At 38.6% G+C, this 19,447-nt stretch overlaps 1 protein-coding gene across 1 annotated transcript in view; it reads right to left on the bottom strand.

The window, feature by feature from the left end:
• LOC103387529 (glucosidase 2 subunit beta-like) overlaps positions 1 to 19,447 on the bottom strand; it is a 114,672-nt gene that overhangs the window by 76,502 nt on the left and 18,723 nt on the right. The window contains exons 8-9 of the mRNA XM_008322214.3: positions 18,537 to 18,615; positions 3,149 to 3,235 (exon numbers count right to left, since the gene is read on the bottom strand). Of these exons, the coding sequence (XP_008320436.1) occupies positions 3,149 to 3,235; positions 18,537 to 18,615 (166 nt within the window). The remainder of the gene's footprint in view (positions 1 to 3,148; positions 3,236 to 18,536; positions 18,616 to 19,447) is intronic.

The raw sequence follows: 19,447 nt of genomic DNA, 5'->3' as shown, positions 1-19,447 counted from the left end.
CTAACTTATCGTCCTGTCAGTTGTCATTCTGTGACACTCCCTGCTGGACTTAGTATAAGCGAGGCAATAAGGAGGGGGAGGAATAATAAGGACTTAGAAGGGATTAGTGAGGTGGTGGGAGACAAAATGCTGGGATAGACAGATGGAGGCTTCCCCGAAAGAAGACAGAGTCTCTAGCAAGCGTTTCCTGTGTTTAGTTAAAACAAATTTCTGCATTTAGACATGGGTGTGGGGGCGACACGTAGAGAAACAGAGGCAGGGTCTCAATATGAAATTCAGCAAAAGATGTCTTTCTCTAAAAATAGATTTAGAATGTGGTGAGAGAGGAGGGATGAGAAGAGAGGGAGAGAATCCCATAAAAAAAACTTGAATGTGACGTTTGCTTAGACTTAGACTGTGCATACCACTGATACCAGCAGGGGGCACCATCAATGCTCATGAAAAGGTTACCAAGAAGTGTGCAACAGTTTTTCAGCATCAATGCTTCACTGACAAATTTAATGTTTTTCTTAATCTCCATCAACAGACAAATGGAACTTCATTAGTACTCAACTGCTGCTCATCATAGACTCATCAAGACCTAGGCAGAACATTCTTTAAGCAACTGACAATAATAAGGTTTTACAGAAGATATCTGCCACTGCTCCAGTGTTACATAGTTTAACCAAGGCTAGCAGTAATCTGGCAACCAATTGACAAAATAATGAAGGACAGGTTCAAGCTATATGAAAATTAGAGAAAAGACTGCATAATTACCTTCTAATTGGGCTAATCAGGCATCAGGCAAATTCATTAGCAGCCACTGTATTTGTTGCTATGATATTTGTTATGTAAGGCATGCAGACACGATGTGGTGTGTGGACTGCAAACAGCTTATTAAGCTGCTGCAGCAGCCATGCAATCACAAAATTAGACCTAGTCCTTTGAATCAGTTTGAAAAGGTCACATCTGTCACCGCTGTTATGTTGAAAAGGTCACATCTGTCACCGCTGTAAAAATTACAGTAATACATTCTATAAGTCATTTGTTCACTGATTAGATGCTTTAATTTTCCTGCGTCAGAGAAACATGAAGAAATGGTGTCACATGGGATGTGAAATGCACTTTCGAAAAGACTGCAATGGCTTCCTTGAAAATGCATTGAAAATGAAGAGGTATGGAAACTCAATAGCTTATAAGAGGCTCATGAATCCTTGAGAACCTAAGTGTCAGGGCTATACTCGAGAACCTGAGGAAGGAGCACAGCTTCCTGCAGTAACAGGAGTAAGAGCTTAACATGTCTCGATACAGCTAGTTATAGCTTATTGACATTACACACTGCTGAATTCATTTCATTTCTGCTAATTAAACCAGTAGACCTGATTAAATGTTTTTTAAGGCCGGAGGGTACGAGTTGCATCTCTGGTTCTAGTGTTGATGGCTCATTTTCAAGTTGAGCATACACTCAACTGTGCTAGCTGTAAGAACATGAACAACGCTTCAATTATTCTTGCACATTATTCTTGGACATATAAATGAGTTTTTAACAGATTGATTTTATGACTCTGGTCAATTAAGATGAAGTGCATGTAAAGATCATTTGGTATTGTACCTACAACATGAAAGGCCAATGGACATTAGGCTGCCTTATCATTCACAAGCTACGATACAGCAACACACAGTTACGTCAGGCAAATGGTAAAATCTAATCTGAGGCCCAATTCTTTTTTATTTATTTCTGCTCTATGGAAATGGCTAGTGTCTTATCAGCAGCCAGGGTTATTTGAGCAGATTCTCTTGCTGTGGCTTAGTGAAGGGACTCGATCACTGCACCACAGTGATAGGCCTCACTTTTCATCCCTTCTCATCTTTTTATCTTGGAGGAGCGGAAATGAAAAGGATGCTATCTTGCGCTCTCTTTCAGTGTCTTTCAGTAAGAGAAAGAGAGAGAAAATGTGGACATTTTCCTCCAAACCATATGAGCCAGATTAATACATGGGGTTCATAAATGAGTGCTTAGTCTGGGGTCTCTAAATTGGCACAGATCGGAGAAAGGTAATATAGTACAGTAATTGTGTTGTGGTTATTCTGATAATGTACAAAAAACAGAATAAATCAATATCATAATCTGTAAAATACATGATGACAAATACTAACATATAAATATCTAATAGTCTGGGTTCAACCTTTTTAGATGTGATTTTTGAACACTTTTGAACAATTCTGTTAAAAATACTACAAAGTAGGAAAACTAATATTTTTTAATGTACTTATTATTATGTCTGCTAGGAAAACGAGTGCCATCAGATAAACACGGTCCAGTTTGTTGTCCTGCACACTGGAGAAAAATCAACTGAACAGATCACTCTGCAGTGTTGGGGCATTTTGGGTAATTTCATGTTACACAAATTCGCTTGGGGGTATTTGGGAAATTATTCTGTATACCATAGTGATGGAGGTTCATAAATCATAAAGAATTATGTATTTTTATAAAACCAACTAAATGGGTCTAAATGGGAGCTCCAAAAACAAAAAAATAAAACCCATTTTTATACACTTATTTTAAGAGCAGGTAATGAGAAAGAAAAGGAATTTAAATCTGAAAACATATGCTAGGCTAAACTCAAAAAAACGCTAAAACTTTAAATATCTTTTTTTTTTCTTTTTCAGTTATAAATATCCTTAGAAAAAAAAGTACTGATGTATTGTCATTTGTCCGGCAGATATTTGGTCATGACCCAAGGTATAAAACTCAACCTTGTGTGATTGCTGCAGGAAATGTCAGGTGTTCAATAGTTTGATGACATTTTTAATCATCTGCTAACCACAAATACCCTTATTCTACAGAAGTTTCCCCAAACTCTCATACTTTTTAACTTGCAGAGAGGACAAGCTTTTCCACAAGTTAACAAGTTCCAGAAAGTCACTATTGTATATTACCGATGTCCCAGCAGCTAGTAAATCATATGAAATAGGTGGGGAAGCAGGGGATTCTGCTTCCCCCGTTTCCAGAGTAACTGGGACATGATTCAGTGAGGAAAGATATAAAGCATGTGAATGAAGACTACAGTTGGTGGAAAAAAAAGATGGGAGGACAGAAGTCAGAAGAAACCAGAGAGAGGAAGAGGAATACAGGTGGGTGGATGAAATGAAGAATAATGAAGTGCACCTTGACATTGTCTCCTTTTGTCAGAGTGTCCCAGAGTGTGTGTCGAAACATGGTGAGATCCATCTGACGGCCTCCTCCCAACAAAGCCTGGGGGAAATAAAGCAAGTTGGTTTCAAATGCTTTTGCACACAGAAGCGCAATTACTTTAATTGGCAAATGAAAATAGACATACACAAATAGGATACAACAAACCCAAAACAGACTAAGACTACTGTATCTTTACATTTATTCAACATCTACAGTTTGACGTTCTCTTCTAAATTCATAATAGAAGCTAATAAATGGCCTGTGTCACCAGCCTGCTGCCAATTGTGACTCATTTCTCAGAATGCACACCAGCTCACACTCTTAGTTTCTTTGCTTGCTGGCCCCACAGGTTTGGACTTTTAAAAAAAGTGCCTTACATAACCGATAATGAACTGCACATCATCCATCTCACATTCAGCTCACCTCGCAATAATCCTTGCTGCCATATCTGCTTATCTATTCAAGTCACACTCTCATTAAATCTGCTTTTACAGCCAAACGGAAGAAGTTTACTGCTTATGGAAGTCAAATACCATTCATCACCAAGAAAGGCTGTACTTATTCGGATATACTGCATGTTTTAATTCACCGGAGGACAAACACATCATTCGTCCAAACTGAATTAACACAGAGCACTGCAGAAAAAAAGGGGAGACAGGAAGTGACGGAGCAAATTAATCTGCTGCCTTTTGCCAGCTGAAATTGAAGTCAGTGAGGCGGTGTGCACTGGTGGATGCCCATCAGTCATAGGACCTTGTGTGTGGAGTGAAAGAAATAGCCTAATGTGATACTCCTCCACATTGGGAGGTACAGAATGAGGACAGAGAAGAGGAAGATGGTGCAGCTCTCAGAGTTTATTCATCTGAAACAGTGTCCCCCTGGAAGCCATTTTGGCAGCAATGTAACACAGCAGGCGACGACCTTTAGATACTATGCACAATTAAGCTAAGCTAATAAACACAGATATGGACCTGGACACTTGGACTAGAAGGCAGATGCTGTGAATCACCTTGGATGTGAGTGAGTTCTTCATGCTTAGGTCATCTTTTCAATCCCCAACTGAAATGTGTTTGGTTGAAACGTGCAGAAAAAATGTCGGCCAGGAGAAAATGAGCTGAATGGGAGGTTTGTTTGAAGTAAAGTTTTTGTGACCTTTGAGCAGTCAGAAGCCAAGATACTAAGGTCAAATACTGAGGTACAGAACATTGCTGTGGCAAAAAAAAACTGTATTATTATATTAATTAATTATTATTATATTAATTTATATGCAGATAATATTTTAACAACTTTACATGATCACGACCTGTTTTATTTTACTATATGTAAGGCAATGTTATGTAAGGCAATGTCAGGATACAAATATGGAAAAATGACCCCCAGGTCATTATCAGGCATGCTTCTATATCTATCATTTATCTCAGGTCTCTGGAGTTTTGTGGTTGAAGTTTAAATAAAATTACATACGGATTTAATATTCATCGGTGTTAGCACTGCTACGACCAAATGGCGTTTACGGCCTCAAACATGCTCTTTTTCCTTTTCAAATTTATACCAGCTGACAGGGCACCAAATAATACACCCTGTCCACTTCTCCACCTCACTCACTAGGATCTCGAGTTAAGCGTCAGTAAAATTCCATTTTTCTTCCCTTGTTCACGATGATTTTTTGCACAGATCATGTAATGCAACGCCTATCTAAATACATTTGCATATTTCTATAGAGGTGTGGTTTGGCACTTCAGTGTGCGTCCTCAATAGCATGTTGGTTGGGATGTAAAAACAACACGTACACACTCTAATACATCTGATCGATGATAAGCACTTCTAACGTAACAAAAGTTAAACAAAACTAATAAAGCAAACCTAATACTAATATAGGTTATCACATTTTAACAGATCTAGACACATTTTGAGTTTCTGGAGACACTCAGACCCATCAGTTTTTTTCGCCTGCACCAAAATCTAGTCACTTTATTAAAGCCATCCTTTATACCCTATGAACTGCAATTGTTAAGGCTAAACTCCGACTATGAGAAAATTGCCAACTGTTCTGAAAAATAAGCTCCGCATTTGATTCAGTCAAACTAACAAGGGCACTGATAAAACTGCATGCAAAGATATTGCCTTACAGGGAGAGACAAGAAGGAAAAGAAGATCAAATAACATAGTTACATACTGTGCTATGTTATTTGATAGTTCCAGCAAATTCAAGAAGCACAGTTTTACAAATGCCACTAAGATTCACCTGGTGAGGGATTATTGTGTTTCCAGTCACAGTTATGAAACGTATTACCTTGCAAAGATATGAAAACAGCACAAACAAATGGATGAGACAGCTCTCGCAGTGGTCCCACACAAGTGAAATATTACAGTTCCCACACATTATTTAAGGACATAAAGCATGTGCGTGTGCACTGAATGTACACATACATCATTAGAGAGTCGCACATGTAACAGAGATGAGAGTATTTCTTGTCACTTATCCTCCTTCACCTTGGTATTTTCTTTCTAACAAGAGACTAACAGTAAAGCAGCACGTTGAACCAACATGAACCAGTGTCAACCAAAACAGAACAAAAAAAAAACAAAAATCAGACTCAAGTCTTCTAAATCAGCAAAACACCACAAGCTACACTACACACAAGGTTCAAATTGAGTTCAATTTGAAGTCCATGTTGGTTCCACTGGAAATTGGAAATGCTCTAAACCCTGCAAATATTTTTTTTTTTTTTTTGAAAAATGAAAATGTACCAAAAGAGACACTTGTCTTTCCTTTAACGGAGGACATTGATATCCGATGTATAATTAAACATTTGATCTTTAGAGATGGGTAACACTTATCTTTGTATAATCCACAAATTGTGAACAAAAAGTGACCCCTCCTGAAAGCCATACATATAATTAATATGTGATTCATTCATTTTTTCTGCAAAAATGTCACAGTATCTTAAAGATTAAACTCCTTAGAAATGCAGAAATACCAAAGTTTTACAACTGTTGAAATTGAACATGTATGAAAACAGCTTTTTGAGAGACTTCTTGTTTGGTGCTACAGTACCTACCAAAATGGCAGTAATGGCTTGTTTTGAGCCAAACAAGCAACTGGAAATCAGTTTAGGCTCTGAAAGTGCAACACTACAGTTTGAAATCCTCTGACATTAGGACTAAGCATGATTCATGGTTAAATCATCAGATACATCTGTCATATTAGTCAGTCAGTGGAATCAACGGTCAATTATTTATTTTTATGTTTGCCTATATTGAAACGAAGTCAAATCTTTGAAAATGATTAAAAAATGACATACATTCAATATATTTGTTGCAGGTCTCATCTCTTTGCACTGGGCTGAAACAACATTTATTTAAGGGCCTTTAAATTGTGCATTTTGTCTGATGAAGTTTGCAGTAAATTGGTAAATTGTAAATTGGTAAATTGTTAGGTTTTCAAAAGCTCCGTTCATCGTGTCTCAACGTTTTCTAACTGCCTCTTCATAAATCACAACTTCTACATTAGTCACTGATGAAAAGAAGAGTTAAAAAGGACAAGTCACAACCCTCAAGTCTTAAGAGTGCCATTAAAAAATGAGTCTTCATTTCATTACATAACAGAAAATGCTCACCATCGGCTCCCGCTCACACTTCAAAAGCCCACATATAAGCAGGAATACTTCAGACAGGTTTTAAGCAGAACTTCATTTCTGCTTTTAATGATGTGAAAATAAAAGGCAATGGCAGTTGTTGTTGTTGTAAGATCCTTCAACCATGCTAATGAACAGCTCCTCTTCTCTTAGTATAAAAGTGAGAGAACAGACGGATCGATATATATATGGCGTCACATCAGTCTATTTTTTGCTCGGTATCCGGGCCCAGGGAACATTTCATAAAGGCCAAAGGGTCGGATTATCACGGAGCTAAATGCCAATGTAATTATTAGTGTCTAAAGATAGTGGAAAGGGACACATATCCTGTGGCAGTACACCATATTTAATTAATAAATGTTACACTGTGGAGAGAGTGCGGGGAGCACATGAGGAAAGAGAAAGTAGGAGGGCAGAGACGCAGGGTGACAACAATACAGCTTCTGACTAAGACGCAGACACAACCACTTATGTAAAACACGTGTGAGGACATTTTGCAGTGTGCTGCAAATGGGGGAAAGAAACAACACAAACATAAGAAAAAGTGGATCCAAAGATGGATTATTTGTCATGATGCAAGAAAATGTAGTGGAAACCTCTAAGACCACAGCTCCACGACCAAGCATTAATCTATACAACAATACAACACAGTGTTAAGGCTAGCATAACATAGTTAGTAACTGTCTCACCAAAGAGTAGGTTAGTGGTTCCCAAAGTGGGGGGCAGGACCTCCCTTGCTATTGTAGGCAGGGGCCATGAGGATGTCACCAAGTAAAAAGAATTAAATCCAACATTGTCATTATTTGTGCCTTAGTAAGAGAATTGCACTGAATTAAATATTTAATTTTTGATGTTAATTTAGAATAAGACTCCTGTAGGAATTCTGATGTTTTCATTATGTTCAGCGAGGATAAGGAGAAACATCTGAGCATGTGTCGACATGAGAGGGGGCTGAACAACAGTCCTGTTGAATGGGGCGCTGCAGGAAAAGTTTGGGAACCACTTGGGAAGTCGAGACTATGGGTCACGGAAAGATTTGTGATTGAAAGGATGTACAGGACATAGACAAGTGGGAGAAATGTCCTTCAATGTCTGTAACCTTCACTGGACTCAAAAAGATTTTCAAACTCTATTTAACATAATTCTCCTGATATTTTGATTTTTCAAGGCAAGATACAGAAAACAAGTATAAAGACAAACAAAATGAACAAAAGCAGAAGGCATTTAACTTATTTTCACAACTAATGTTCCATAGAACTATACTGTAGAGGGCCTAGAGAAAATCCCAGATCCATAAGTCTGCCTCTAATATTCCATGTCCTGTATATCCCACCAATTGAAGATTAACCTGTGGGGCTGTGGCTGTAGCCCTGAAGAAATTACTAGCAGAGAACATCACTCTTTAATTAAAATGTAATTGGGGTGAAATAATCAGTCTTACATTAATGTAATTTTAAGGACATGAGGTTGAAATGATTTCATTATAAATACTATAATGAAATCATTATAGTATTTGGGGGTGTCCAACTATGGAATTCTGTTCTAATCCCTGTAAGAGTGCTGTCTTTAGTGTGTCAAACCTGTGATTGACAGCTTCATTACACAGCTAGTTAGGCTTTACAAAAAATTAAAATCTTTGCAATACCCAATGCAATTTTGTATTAGCACACTGACATGTTTCTACATAATTTAACCGTGGAGTGAGACTGCCGGTATGTATAGGAACACAGCACAGAAGCACAACAACATATTACATAGGTTCACAAAACTGTCACAAAAAGACACACTGTGTAGTGTATGATGTGGTGTGTTTTTCAAATCAAACGTAAGAAAAGAAAATCAATAAATCATTGTTACTACACATTCATGCAAGGTATCATAATGATACACTAAATCTACAGTTACACTGTTATTTTTGGACTCTGTCATTGTATATTTTATAACAATTTAGGTAGACCAAAGTGATAAAGGAGCCTGGACAAAGACTGGGAGCAGACAGTCGCACATTTGAAGATTTTGGTCTAGATTTTTTTGTCCAGCAACAATTTCCCAATATCAAAATTATGTTCCCTGTAACAAAAAACATTTACTTTGAGATAAAGTAGAGATAAAGTATGGTAAGCTATTCCCTCAAACCTATTTCTTTTTCTTTGTCTTAAATGGCACATTTGAGTTGCATTACTGCCACCTAATGGAGATACAGAGAGATACTCAATCTAGAAATTATAACTTGCTAAATGTTTACTTTTTTTACTTGCAAAATGATTGTAAATTTAACAAACTTCTGGCCTCTTAAGTTGAAAACATTTTCTAGTTTCAGATCAACACTGATGCCACAAAGTTGGATTCATCTGAAATCAAACAAACGAGGAGGAATAGAGGAGCACACTCCTGCCACTGCTGTTTAGTAGCAGAGGTCTGAGTCCTGTCGCACCTGGGTGGAGTTCACCAGGGTCAGGTGTCCTGTCTCTTTGCTTCCCCTGCTATCAGGTGGAGTACACCGACAACAGGCAGCCTGTCACACGAAACACAGGCTGCCATGATGTGCACCCCCCCCCCTCCCCCCCACTCCTTGCTACACTTTCTCTTCACACTTCACCCCTCTCCCCCTAAACCATTCTTGAGCGCTCCTTGAGTCATGACTACACCTGGGACCCTCTCGCCTCGGTGCCATTTCTGTCATCAGCTCAACTGCTGACTGCAGCCCTGTATCTCCTGTCTTTTGTTCTTTGCCCACGTATTAACTGTGAACTGCCTGGAGAACAAAAAGGAGTTCAAGCAGCGCTGCAAAAGAAAAGGAAAAAGCAGACAGACTGTGGTCCTGGAAAGCTGAGGAGAAATGGGAGGATATCTCTAAATGTTTCTTATGCAACAACTTCTATCCCTGTCTTGCATTTTTTCTAAAGGCGACACACTTGTGCACACAGAAGTGGGTATTCTTGTTTGGAAACAATGGCAGGCGTGCTTCTGAGGCAACTGTTAAGCCATTGCAGAGCAGCTGCTTTTTTCTCTCGCCAATCAATTTAACACCTACACCTCCCCCTCCCCTCCTTCGCAGAGGCTTTGGCTCATCAGTTTTAAATGGCACAAGACATTCACAGGCATTGTTCTTTTGACTTACTCAGAGGACAAGAACTGCCTCTGCCGAAGTACCAGCCTTATCAAGGCTCAGTCTTCAATAGTTTGGGTCAGCATAAGCACAAAATGAAAAGCACAGCACGACAGCATATTACAGGAAACAATAACACAATGGTGCAGAATGTGAAGTCTCTGGTTTCTTATACTTTTGTAGAGGCAATTATTTCTCAGAGTCTGTAAAAACAGGCTGAAGGTACCCCCCCCCCCACACACACACACACACACACACACTTTCCCTGAATCTTGTGCTAGACTGAAATGCAAGAGAAAAGCCATCTGTGTCTGACTCTTATCCCTGGCTTCTCCAGAGCCTGGATGAGCCTGAGCCAGCAAATGTCAGTCGGATAAAGACGAAGCCTGACAGACAGACACAGGAGTTTTGTCATTCCATGTGTCATCCCTTTGCTAGCAAGCCCAGGCTCAAAAGCCCCAAGATGATGTGGGGGAGAAACATTCTCAGGGTGAGCATCAGGTTGTGTAACTCTGGCAGTACCTGAAACGTTAAGGACATGCGGCGCACTATTGTGGCGCCCCTGCGGCCTGTGAGAGCTTTCATTATTGTCTTATGCGCTGTGCGCCGGGGTCACCATGGAAACACAAAACACATCAAGCGTTTCCCCACAAAGGACATCAGGTTCTTCAACAAGATGTTCTTCCAAGAGCCAGCACAGGTCACAGGATATTTGATGTGACTTGATATTTAAAGAAATTGATTTTTGCAGTTTATTTGCAGGGAAATGTGCTCTGAATTATGATCTGCAATGTATGTGAGGCTTGGGACAAAAATAACAACTACTCAGTGGCTGACTACAATATACCCAAGGGAAGAAAAACACTTCAGCTTATGTGGAGACCAACTGGATGTCTAATCAAAACCATACTGTAATTACTGTACCACAAGTGTGCTGAATTGAATTAAATTATTTCTAATAATAGTCATTTGTTTTCAACCCTAGTTCAAAGTTTATATGCATCCTAAAAATCCTATACAAAAGGTAAATAAATCTGCAGTATTTGTTCAATGTGACTTTAATAGGAAAGGTTTTCATTCTCATTATATTTGCATATATAAAACGGATTTCTTTTGTGAAATTAACTGTGACTTTAATCAATGAAATGTATCCGATACCGAGTAAAATTCGGGCTGGTATCGCATATACCGTTATCGATATTTTATCATTTGTCTTTTAAATAAAACATGTGTATTTCAAATCATAGCTTCTTTAAGAATCCGAGGCTGAGGTTTTTATTTATTTATTTATTTTAAACTCTGGAGTGTACTGAGGTAGCTGCCTCATTTACTATACAGTCAACACAACAATAGAAAACCTTGAGAACACAATCATATAAAATATGTCAAAACAATGTTTCAAACTCTGAAAACATGTTATTTGTAAAACAAAAATAAATAAAAAAATAAAATAAATAATCTGAGGAGCCATTTGGGACCCGAAAGAGTCGGATTTTTTCAGTGAACCGAGCCAAAAGAACCGGTTCTCCAAAAAAGAGCCGAAATTCCCATCAATAGTGACTGAGTGAGAGCACGGAGTAGAGCCCCTGTGCTTACGCATGACGCACACACCCAGGCGGAAGAAGAAGTAGTCCCACCAACCGAGCGTCACTTAGACAACATCTCAATAATTTGGATACTTTTCACCATGTTTCTGTTTAGGATACACCTCATCTCAGAATGCGTAAGTATCAAAAGTATCGATATTTTGATTTCAGAATCGATTTCAGAGCATAAAGATCCAGAATCGGAAGTATCGATATTTCAGGATCGATCCGCACATCACTAGTTGACATATCAAACATATCAAATCAAGGGTTGTAGGCATTTTTTGTAAAAATAAATAAATAAAAGTGTTTGCAGATTCTTTTATTTTATTTTATATTGAGGTTTCAATAATCCTCCTGCAATAGTGGAGTGTGATACTAAGTTTTGACATTTCTGTCAACAAAATACCTATTAAAAGAAAACAATTAAAATAAGTAGCAATAATATGAGTAGCAGACAAACATGGATTTGAAAGTGAAGAGTGAGGTGCATCCACTTAGTGCAAGTGGGAGGGTGTTCCAATGTTTAGGACCAGCAAAACCCTGCCCTGTCACCCATGGAATAAAGTTAAGCATAGGGGGTTAATAGGAAGGGTGAATCAGGTGAGCATTGGGGGTGGCTTGGCTAGTATGAGATGAGAAGATCAGTGAGGTTGTGAGATGTTGTAGGCTTTGAAGATGAGCAGAAGGATTTTGTATTGGATTTGGGATTGTCTGATATGTTGCCATGATCCTGTATGTGTTTGGTGTAAAAGTAAATATGTGTCATCAGCATAGCAGTGGAAATTTAAGCTGTACTGACGGAGAATGACAACTGGAACTTTAACCACTAAACTCCAGGAGGTCAGGCACCTCTACCCACTGACCTGAGCCCAGCCCTTACTGAACTGAGAAGAAATCCCCCTGGAAGGTTCCTGAAATGAGAAAGATAGATATACTTATATATAAGAGGTAAAACCTGCGTTCTGTTCCCCTTGGTGCACTGTAAGAGTACAGATCAATGCAGTCGCCGGGAAAGCATTGGCATAGATTGTCCCATTTCACGGTGTGTACCCTGTTCTCAGGAGCTGTAGTTACACAGGTGCAACATCAATAGTGTTTGTCAAGTGGTTAAAAGAGATAAGAAAGCAAATGATTGCCTTAAGCTCGTTTTAAGGCGTTTGCACTTGGTACAACATTTAAGCGAGCATAAAGTCAAAGTGATGCAATACAGCAAGGTTGTTTTTCTACAAAAACAGCACTTTATTGTTATAAGCAAAATACTGTGCAAGAGTATGAGGAAGGGTTGGAAGAAAAGAGGGTCTTGCAAGGTAAGAAAGCTTTCACAAGAAGAAGTAACAATGGCTTATTTAACTAATAACTAATAAATACCACAAGGTGAATGCTACTCTGTTTGCATTAATAAGTTATTGCCTGAAATTGTGGTTGCTTTATAGTTATTTGAAAGCTTCTTATTAAAATTTAATATCAAATCATGTACTGGCATGATGATTTCATAATCATTTTATAATTACCTCATAATTGTAATCTGATTGAATTGTGAGGTAACCTGAGCCTCCACCTTACTGACTGTTACACACACACACCAACTACTACTCGCTGTAAGTTTTATCGTTACATTACAACAATAAACATAATTTAGCAGATGTTCTCCCTTGTATTATGTACACTACTACTGTTTATAAATGCTACAAAAAAAGCTGACAGAAAAGATAAAAGGCCAGTCATACAGATCAATAAAACAACTCTTGATGTCCAACACCTCTGTCAAGACTTGTTGGACCAGCACAAGACAAAGCCTTCTCACTGGGCTACTCGCCCTTTCTTGCCTTTGACCCCCACCCCACTGGTTCTATTACCTGTGCCATCCGTGTGACCTCGAGCGCATCCAATCTCAGTGGTTACGTAACAAAATATGAGTTGTGGAGAAGATTAGAGGTGCCAGGGAAAAGGCCAAGGCAGGGGAGTGAGGAGTGTCAGGTGTGCTGCACAAAACAAATAAAAAAATGACTTTTACAGCTGCCTGCTTCTCCACCTCTGCCACTTTACTTCACTGTTCTCTTGGCTTAAAGGAACATGACACATCACAACATTCTTGAGCAGGTCACTTTCCTTCACTACAGCCTACAAACCACACATCCCTCCTCTGCTCGCTGCTTGTCATTTCATGTTATACAACTTGAAAAAGCTCCAGCTGTGAAGGAAAAGGAAAAAAAAAAACCCTGCCACATGTGACAGGAGGAGGCGCTGAACCCCAGCCACCCTCATCTACCAGCAGGTTTAATATTCTCAAAAACTGCAAAGTCTGTACGTTTAACACTATGTTTTTGCTTGCCTGCACAAACCTCATTCCGACATTAGTTAGGTGTGAGCTGTGGAAGGTGCACCTTAACTACTTTCCACAAGCCAATGCAGCACAGAACAGGAAGCCTGTGCATAAGCTATAAAAGAAACATCATGGCCTACATCCATACAGCCTGTTAAAAATGACTGGAACCCTAAGTACAGCTTAGGTCTGCAGATATTAAACTTCTGAGGTGCTCTAAGTGACGCAAGAACGCACAGTGCTCCAGAAAAAGACATTTCAGTAGTTAAATAAAGCTTTAGAGATGGAAAGAAACTGTGCTCTCTTTCTCCCTTCAGAGAATCCTAAAGATCTCAAACAATGAATCCCAAAATCGCTCTAAGATTACAAAACCTCCCCACGGATGCCTTAAAAACATGATAAGAATTGTTATTGTCGGGGAAAAGTCTCTTTCTCCATCCGTCTCCCTCTCTCTCTCTCTTCTCAGTCTTTCATTTTTTTTTCTTTTTCTGATCACAAAGCAGGATAGAAACACCAGAGGCCCTGCCCATGAAAAAACAAAGACATTAAATGACCTGTGAATGTGACTTTCCTTTATTTTCCCGTTTCAATTAGCTTGGGGGTCTGCTGCCCCCTTCTGGTGACTAGCAAGGAAACGCACAAAATACTGTACATATGTAAACATTTTAAAAGGTTCTCCATTCAACCACTGGCAACATTTAACGCCTAAGCAGCAATATAAAAACAAAACTACGTTTTTTGCTCATTACAGTCACAAATGCAGAAAGAAAAAGTCTATGGTATTTTTTCTTTCCCGTCTCTGTGGGATGGTTCTGATTTGTAATTACAAGAGATAACAACAAGAATAAACAACAGTCTGTTTTGTTTAGATAAATAAAACCTTTAACAAGCTTTAAACATATATCTGAAAAACAGAAAAACTTAGAGCTCATAAGGGAGTATAAATAATATATGACAAGTAAGACAACTGAAACCAAAAACAACTAAAGGCCACCCCTGTATGTGGTGACAAAGTATTGCACCTTTGGATAGATCATATAAAAAAAAACACCAAAATAATATCTAACATTTTTTGGACATATGCTAATGTGGGAATTACATAAAGCACCTCAGCTAATGTAATAGTCATAAAAAGCAATGCTAACAATAACAACTGTAACTTCTAAGTACGAAGTGGTTAATGTGATAAATATGGTCACACAAAGATGTATTTATTGTATGGATATGGTGGCCCTAGAGATTGTAGATAAATTTAACTTTGATAGTTATAAGGTATTCTTAGGCTGGCTGTACATTAAAAACAAAAATGATGAAACTTGGAATTTTTAAAGGTTTTAAAGCGTGTTCTTTAAACGTTGGCTTTTTCAGGGGGGATTTGTACCGTGTTGGGTAACCCTGTGATTGACAAATGCAAGTAGTTAGATGGAGCAGTCACAGCCCTGAGATGATGATGATGATGATGATGATGATGATGATGATGATGATGATGATGACAACCTGACCTACTTTCATCATCCATACTTGAAGCAGCATAAGAGATATCATACAAAGTGCCCATACAAACGTTTTGGGCAAATTTCTAGGACCACCAGTGGTGGCTTGATGGTTAAGGAAGCAACTTGGGTCCATAAGGTTTTCCGGTTCAAATCCCCAAGCTGCTAAGTTACCACTGCTTACCACTGAGGTGCACCGTCCATGGCAGATTTTTTTATTGATTCCATTAGAAAGGTTTTGGTGTGACCTAGAAACCAAGATTCAGGTCATCAATTACCATGTAAAGCAGAAGGGGTTTATCTGTGACTTTCTGAGATGTGTGGGAGTATTTTCTTTCCGTATGCTTCCTTAATAAAGCTAGAAAGTTCAGAAATGCTGTCCTATTAAGACGTGGCCCCAAAATCAAATTCATTTTACAGAAGTCGAAGTAGTCTCATACAACTACTTGAACCCCAGCATTTAGCCTGGTATGGGAGCAGTGACATGATGCTATAGATTTTCCTCAAGGTTACACTACACCTTAGAGTTCATTGTAATAAGATCTTGAGAATTCTGTTTCCATATTCATCTGTGGATCACTACCTCCCAAATGCTTCAGTTCTGCCTTGTTACTGACTAATGGCAGCTCTTCTTATTGAGTATATGAGGCCAGGGGAAATATTTAATACTAATATGTGCATCAAGCAGGATTTCTTTTGCTCCTTAGCAAGGCTTATTGAAAATTCCTAATTCTGATTGCTTTTGATTGTTGGCATAATTCCAAAAATTGTCTCAGCATACTGTATCATGTCCCCTCGAAATGTAAGGAAGCCTTTTTTTTAGTCTGTGGAAATTCTAGGATCAATCTTTTTCTCCTTCTGGTAGACCGAGCAAGGGGCTTCTGGAGGATAGCAGCTAGATAGTGGCTTGATAAGTGGAATTCACCTGCACACAAATGGCCATTTTTTGAGGAAAGGCAATATCCTGTTCATGGGTACAGTCTGAGCTTGGTCACACATCATTGCTCCCGAGAAATTATTGTCCTACGGTTAACGTCTGGAGAAAGGTGCAGTCTGATCATTGCAAGATGCCAACATATGGTAGTTCATAGGTTTCACCTTTCAGTATTAAAATATTATGTGTATCATGTCTCAGGGGTTGATGCTGCCTGATAAGGAAATACTTCTTGAGAGTGACCAAACAATCTTGATGGGAGTTGGTGATTATCTCCTGAATGTGAGGGAATTTAACTCTACATTAACAGTGGTTTCTACATAAATGTAGGGCTATAACATTATGATAGAACACTGAGGGAAGCGCACTTCAGAAATATCCATTTTCCTCCTCCCGGAGTTGAGTGCCTCCTTTGATCATCAAATTGTTCTCCTGAAAATCCTCTCTGTTCTTGAATTATTTGGGCCACTGAAGTGGAAACTGAATTTTCCGTGGAAGCCAAAGCTTTTTAAAGAGGAAGGGCGAAAAAGTGAGGGAAAAACTAATAAAAAGGTGTTAAAAAATAATGGTAAAATACAGTTTGTGTGAGTGTATAGCTGTAGTTAATTCCTTTAAAAAGCAGCACCAATGAGGTAAAAAAAACAAGTCTCCTCCACTCTGCCTACATCAGAACACTGCATGAACACCCAGTGTGTTTTGATATTCATCAAAATGAAAGGATTTACACTTATTTCAAACATGCTCTGTGCAGCAACAACACTGCTTTTCTAGGATTGCCAAAAAATTGACTTTCTTTGGTAGAAACGCTGACAGACAAAAAAGAGACAAGAAGATAACACAGTGTTGGGCAAACAAAAGCCCTAAATCCTTGCCTGATAAACAGAATTAACCGAGTTAGAGCGTTTCCTTTGGACTTGGATTAAAGTGCTGTCCGCGCGGCCGCCTGTCGGATTTAATGCGAGTCACCCGTTAACGACTGCCATTGGCAGCGTGTTAAATTTTTTGCCATAGTGTGATGAGCATTGTTGTGGCGGCAGTTAAGTGCTTATTTTCATGTTCATGCATATTCATACTGATGCATGCTCTTCAGATGCTGCTGGATTCATTAAGAGTGTTTTCCTCACGTTTGATAGCAGCAGTAAGAATTTAACAGAGCTCTCCGAGCATCCTTTTCAGGTTGTTTTCAAAAACACTTCCGTTACCATTTCTTATGGTGGACATTATATGAAAGGTAAAAACTTAAAAGCTGTTGCAAAACGTCCAAAAACCATTGGGTTCAATTTTACCATTAAACAGCAAGACAGCTGAGAAGCTTTTTTTTAACATTTCCTTGTATGTGTGAAAGTGGATGATTGCACATAACAACTTCCAGAATAAAAAGAAATACAGGGTGGAAAGGAAAAGAGGGGAAAAAAATTGCCATTTTGTTTACAGCCAGCAATTTTGATATATGTTGCCTGAGTAAGGAGGCTCAACATATTTAAAGTGAAACTGACAGCGTCGCTCTCCCAAAATGCAGCTGGAGGGGAAAATCACCGTTGGAGAACTCAGAATCCAAATGAATATGGAAGGGCTCCTATTGTGCGAGTTGGAAAAACCAAAAAACTAAAAAACAAAACAAACAAGGTGACTGACGTTTCTCCAAAGAAAGAAAAAATAAATATCACAGAGCATCTTCGGTGGATGGAGATGTAGTGTTCTCAACTTCACAATTTAGAAGAGGACTGCAATGCATGAAACATAACACCAATGGTGGACACTTTCAACAGTCCTAAAACATATTCCATTAATATAAAGGTGAACCAAGTTTACACCACATCCCTTAGTTAAGATGAAGGGATGTTTTAAAATGCATATTATAAACCACGCCAAAAATAAAAAACATTTTTCTGGGCTAAACTATAGCTACACTATCTTTTGGTTTCACTATGATGATGACAGTGACTATTGTTCCAGTTTGTAGTATTTGGGTCCATGTCCAAGTATCTAAGGACATTTAAGTCCAGCCTTAGTTAGGTCTTCAGGATGTTGAGTCACTGAGATCAAGTTCCAGTCAAGCTCCCCAGAACTTCACGTCAAAGTCCAAGTCAAAAACAATTAGAGTCCGAGGCAGGTCACGAATCAAGACTAGACTACATGTGCAACTTTTGTGTTTTTTTCATAGCAAATTGATCATACACATACATATAGATATATAAATATATACATATATATATATGTGTGTGTGTGTGTGTGAGTGTTTAGTGTGGACTGTATGACTAATATGGCCACTCACCACTGCTTCATTCTCAGACAGCAACCGCTTCTCATCATGAATGGTCACCACCCTCGCCTGGACTTCGTCCACTGTTATACTGTTGTATTTCAACAGATGACAGGAATGAGCATTAGTACAGAGCCTGCCATTGATGTTGTGCATTTATTAAAACCATAAAAACTTTGACAACATGTAATTAGGAGAACTCTTTTTACTGACTTAAGGGCCTCAGCTACAAGACATGAAGTAGGACTGATGAATATGTAAAAAGTAAACAGGCATTACAGGCAAGAAAATACTGGTCTCACACAGAAAAACGCAGACACACCACAACTGGTTTTGTACTCCCAGCATGCCTTTTAAAATAACATTCAAGACTAATAGAGGACCTAGTGGAGGGTCTCTTTCGTGGAACTAGGGGGACCCTGGTTTAAGAAGGGCTAAAGAAAATAGTCGAAAACACTAAAATAATAACATTCATTTAAATGATTTACATGTTTGTTCACATCACTTGTGAATTCATCATGAAAACACTCATTAATGCCTTTGCCTTTTCTAAAAACGTCCCTCAATCTGTTGTATGGACTTGTATGGAGTTTATTTATAATTGGGGAGACTCTGTAGATTGTGCCAAATTTGCACTTCCAAATTAGTATTCTTGCAGCTTTTAAAATATTAGATTGTGTATCACAACATGTTTGGAGTTATCTTGGTCTACTCCTGTCTCCATATGAAAACAAACGTAACTGCTGCTTCACCTGAGGGTAAATTCATTTTCATTTTCTCCAGATTGGCCTTAGTCAGCATAGCACTGACTCACTCGCTGTGCTTTTCACCAACCTCTATTTAACCACCGCATATTGTGAGCGACATAATGCTGTGAAGAGTATGATCAAAATTACACCTCTTATACTAGGACACTTGGATCT

The sequence above is a fragment of the Cynoglossus semilaevis genome, chromosome 1 (genome assembly GCF_000523025.1).
Source record: "Cynoglossus semilaevis isolate Cse_v1.0 chromosome 1, Cse_v1.0, whole genome shotgun sequence".
Taxonomy (NCBI): Eukaryota; Metazoa; Chordata; class Actinopteri; order Pleuronectiformes; family Cynoglossidae; genus Cynoglossus; species Cynoglossus semilaevis.
This window is presented reverse-complemented; position numbering and strand designations above follow the sequence as displayed.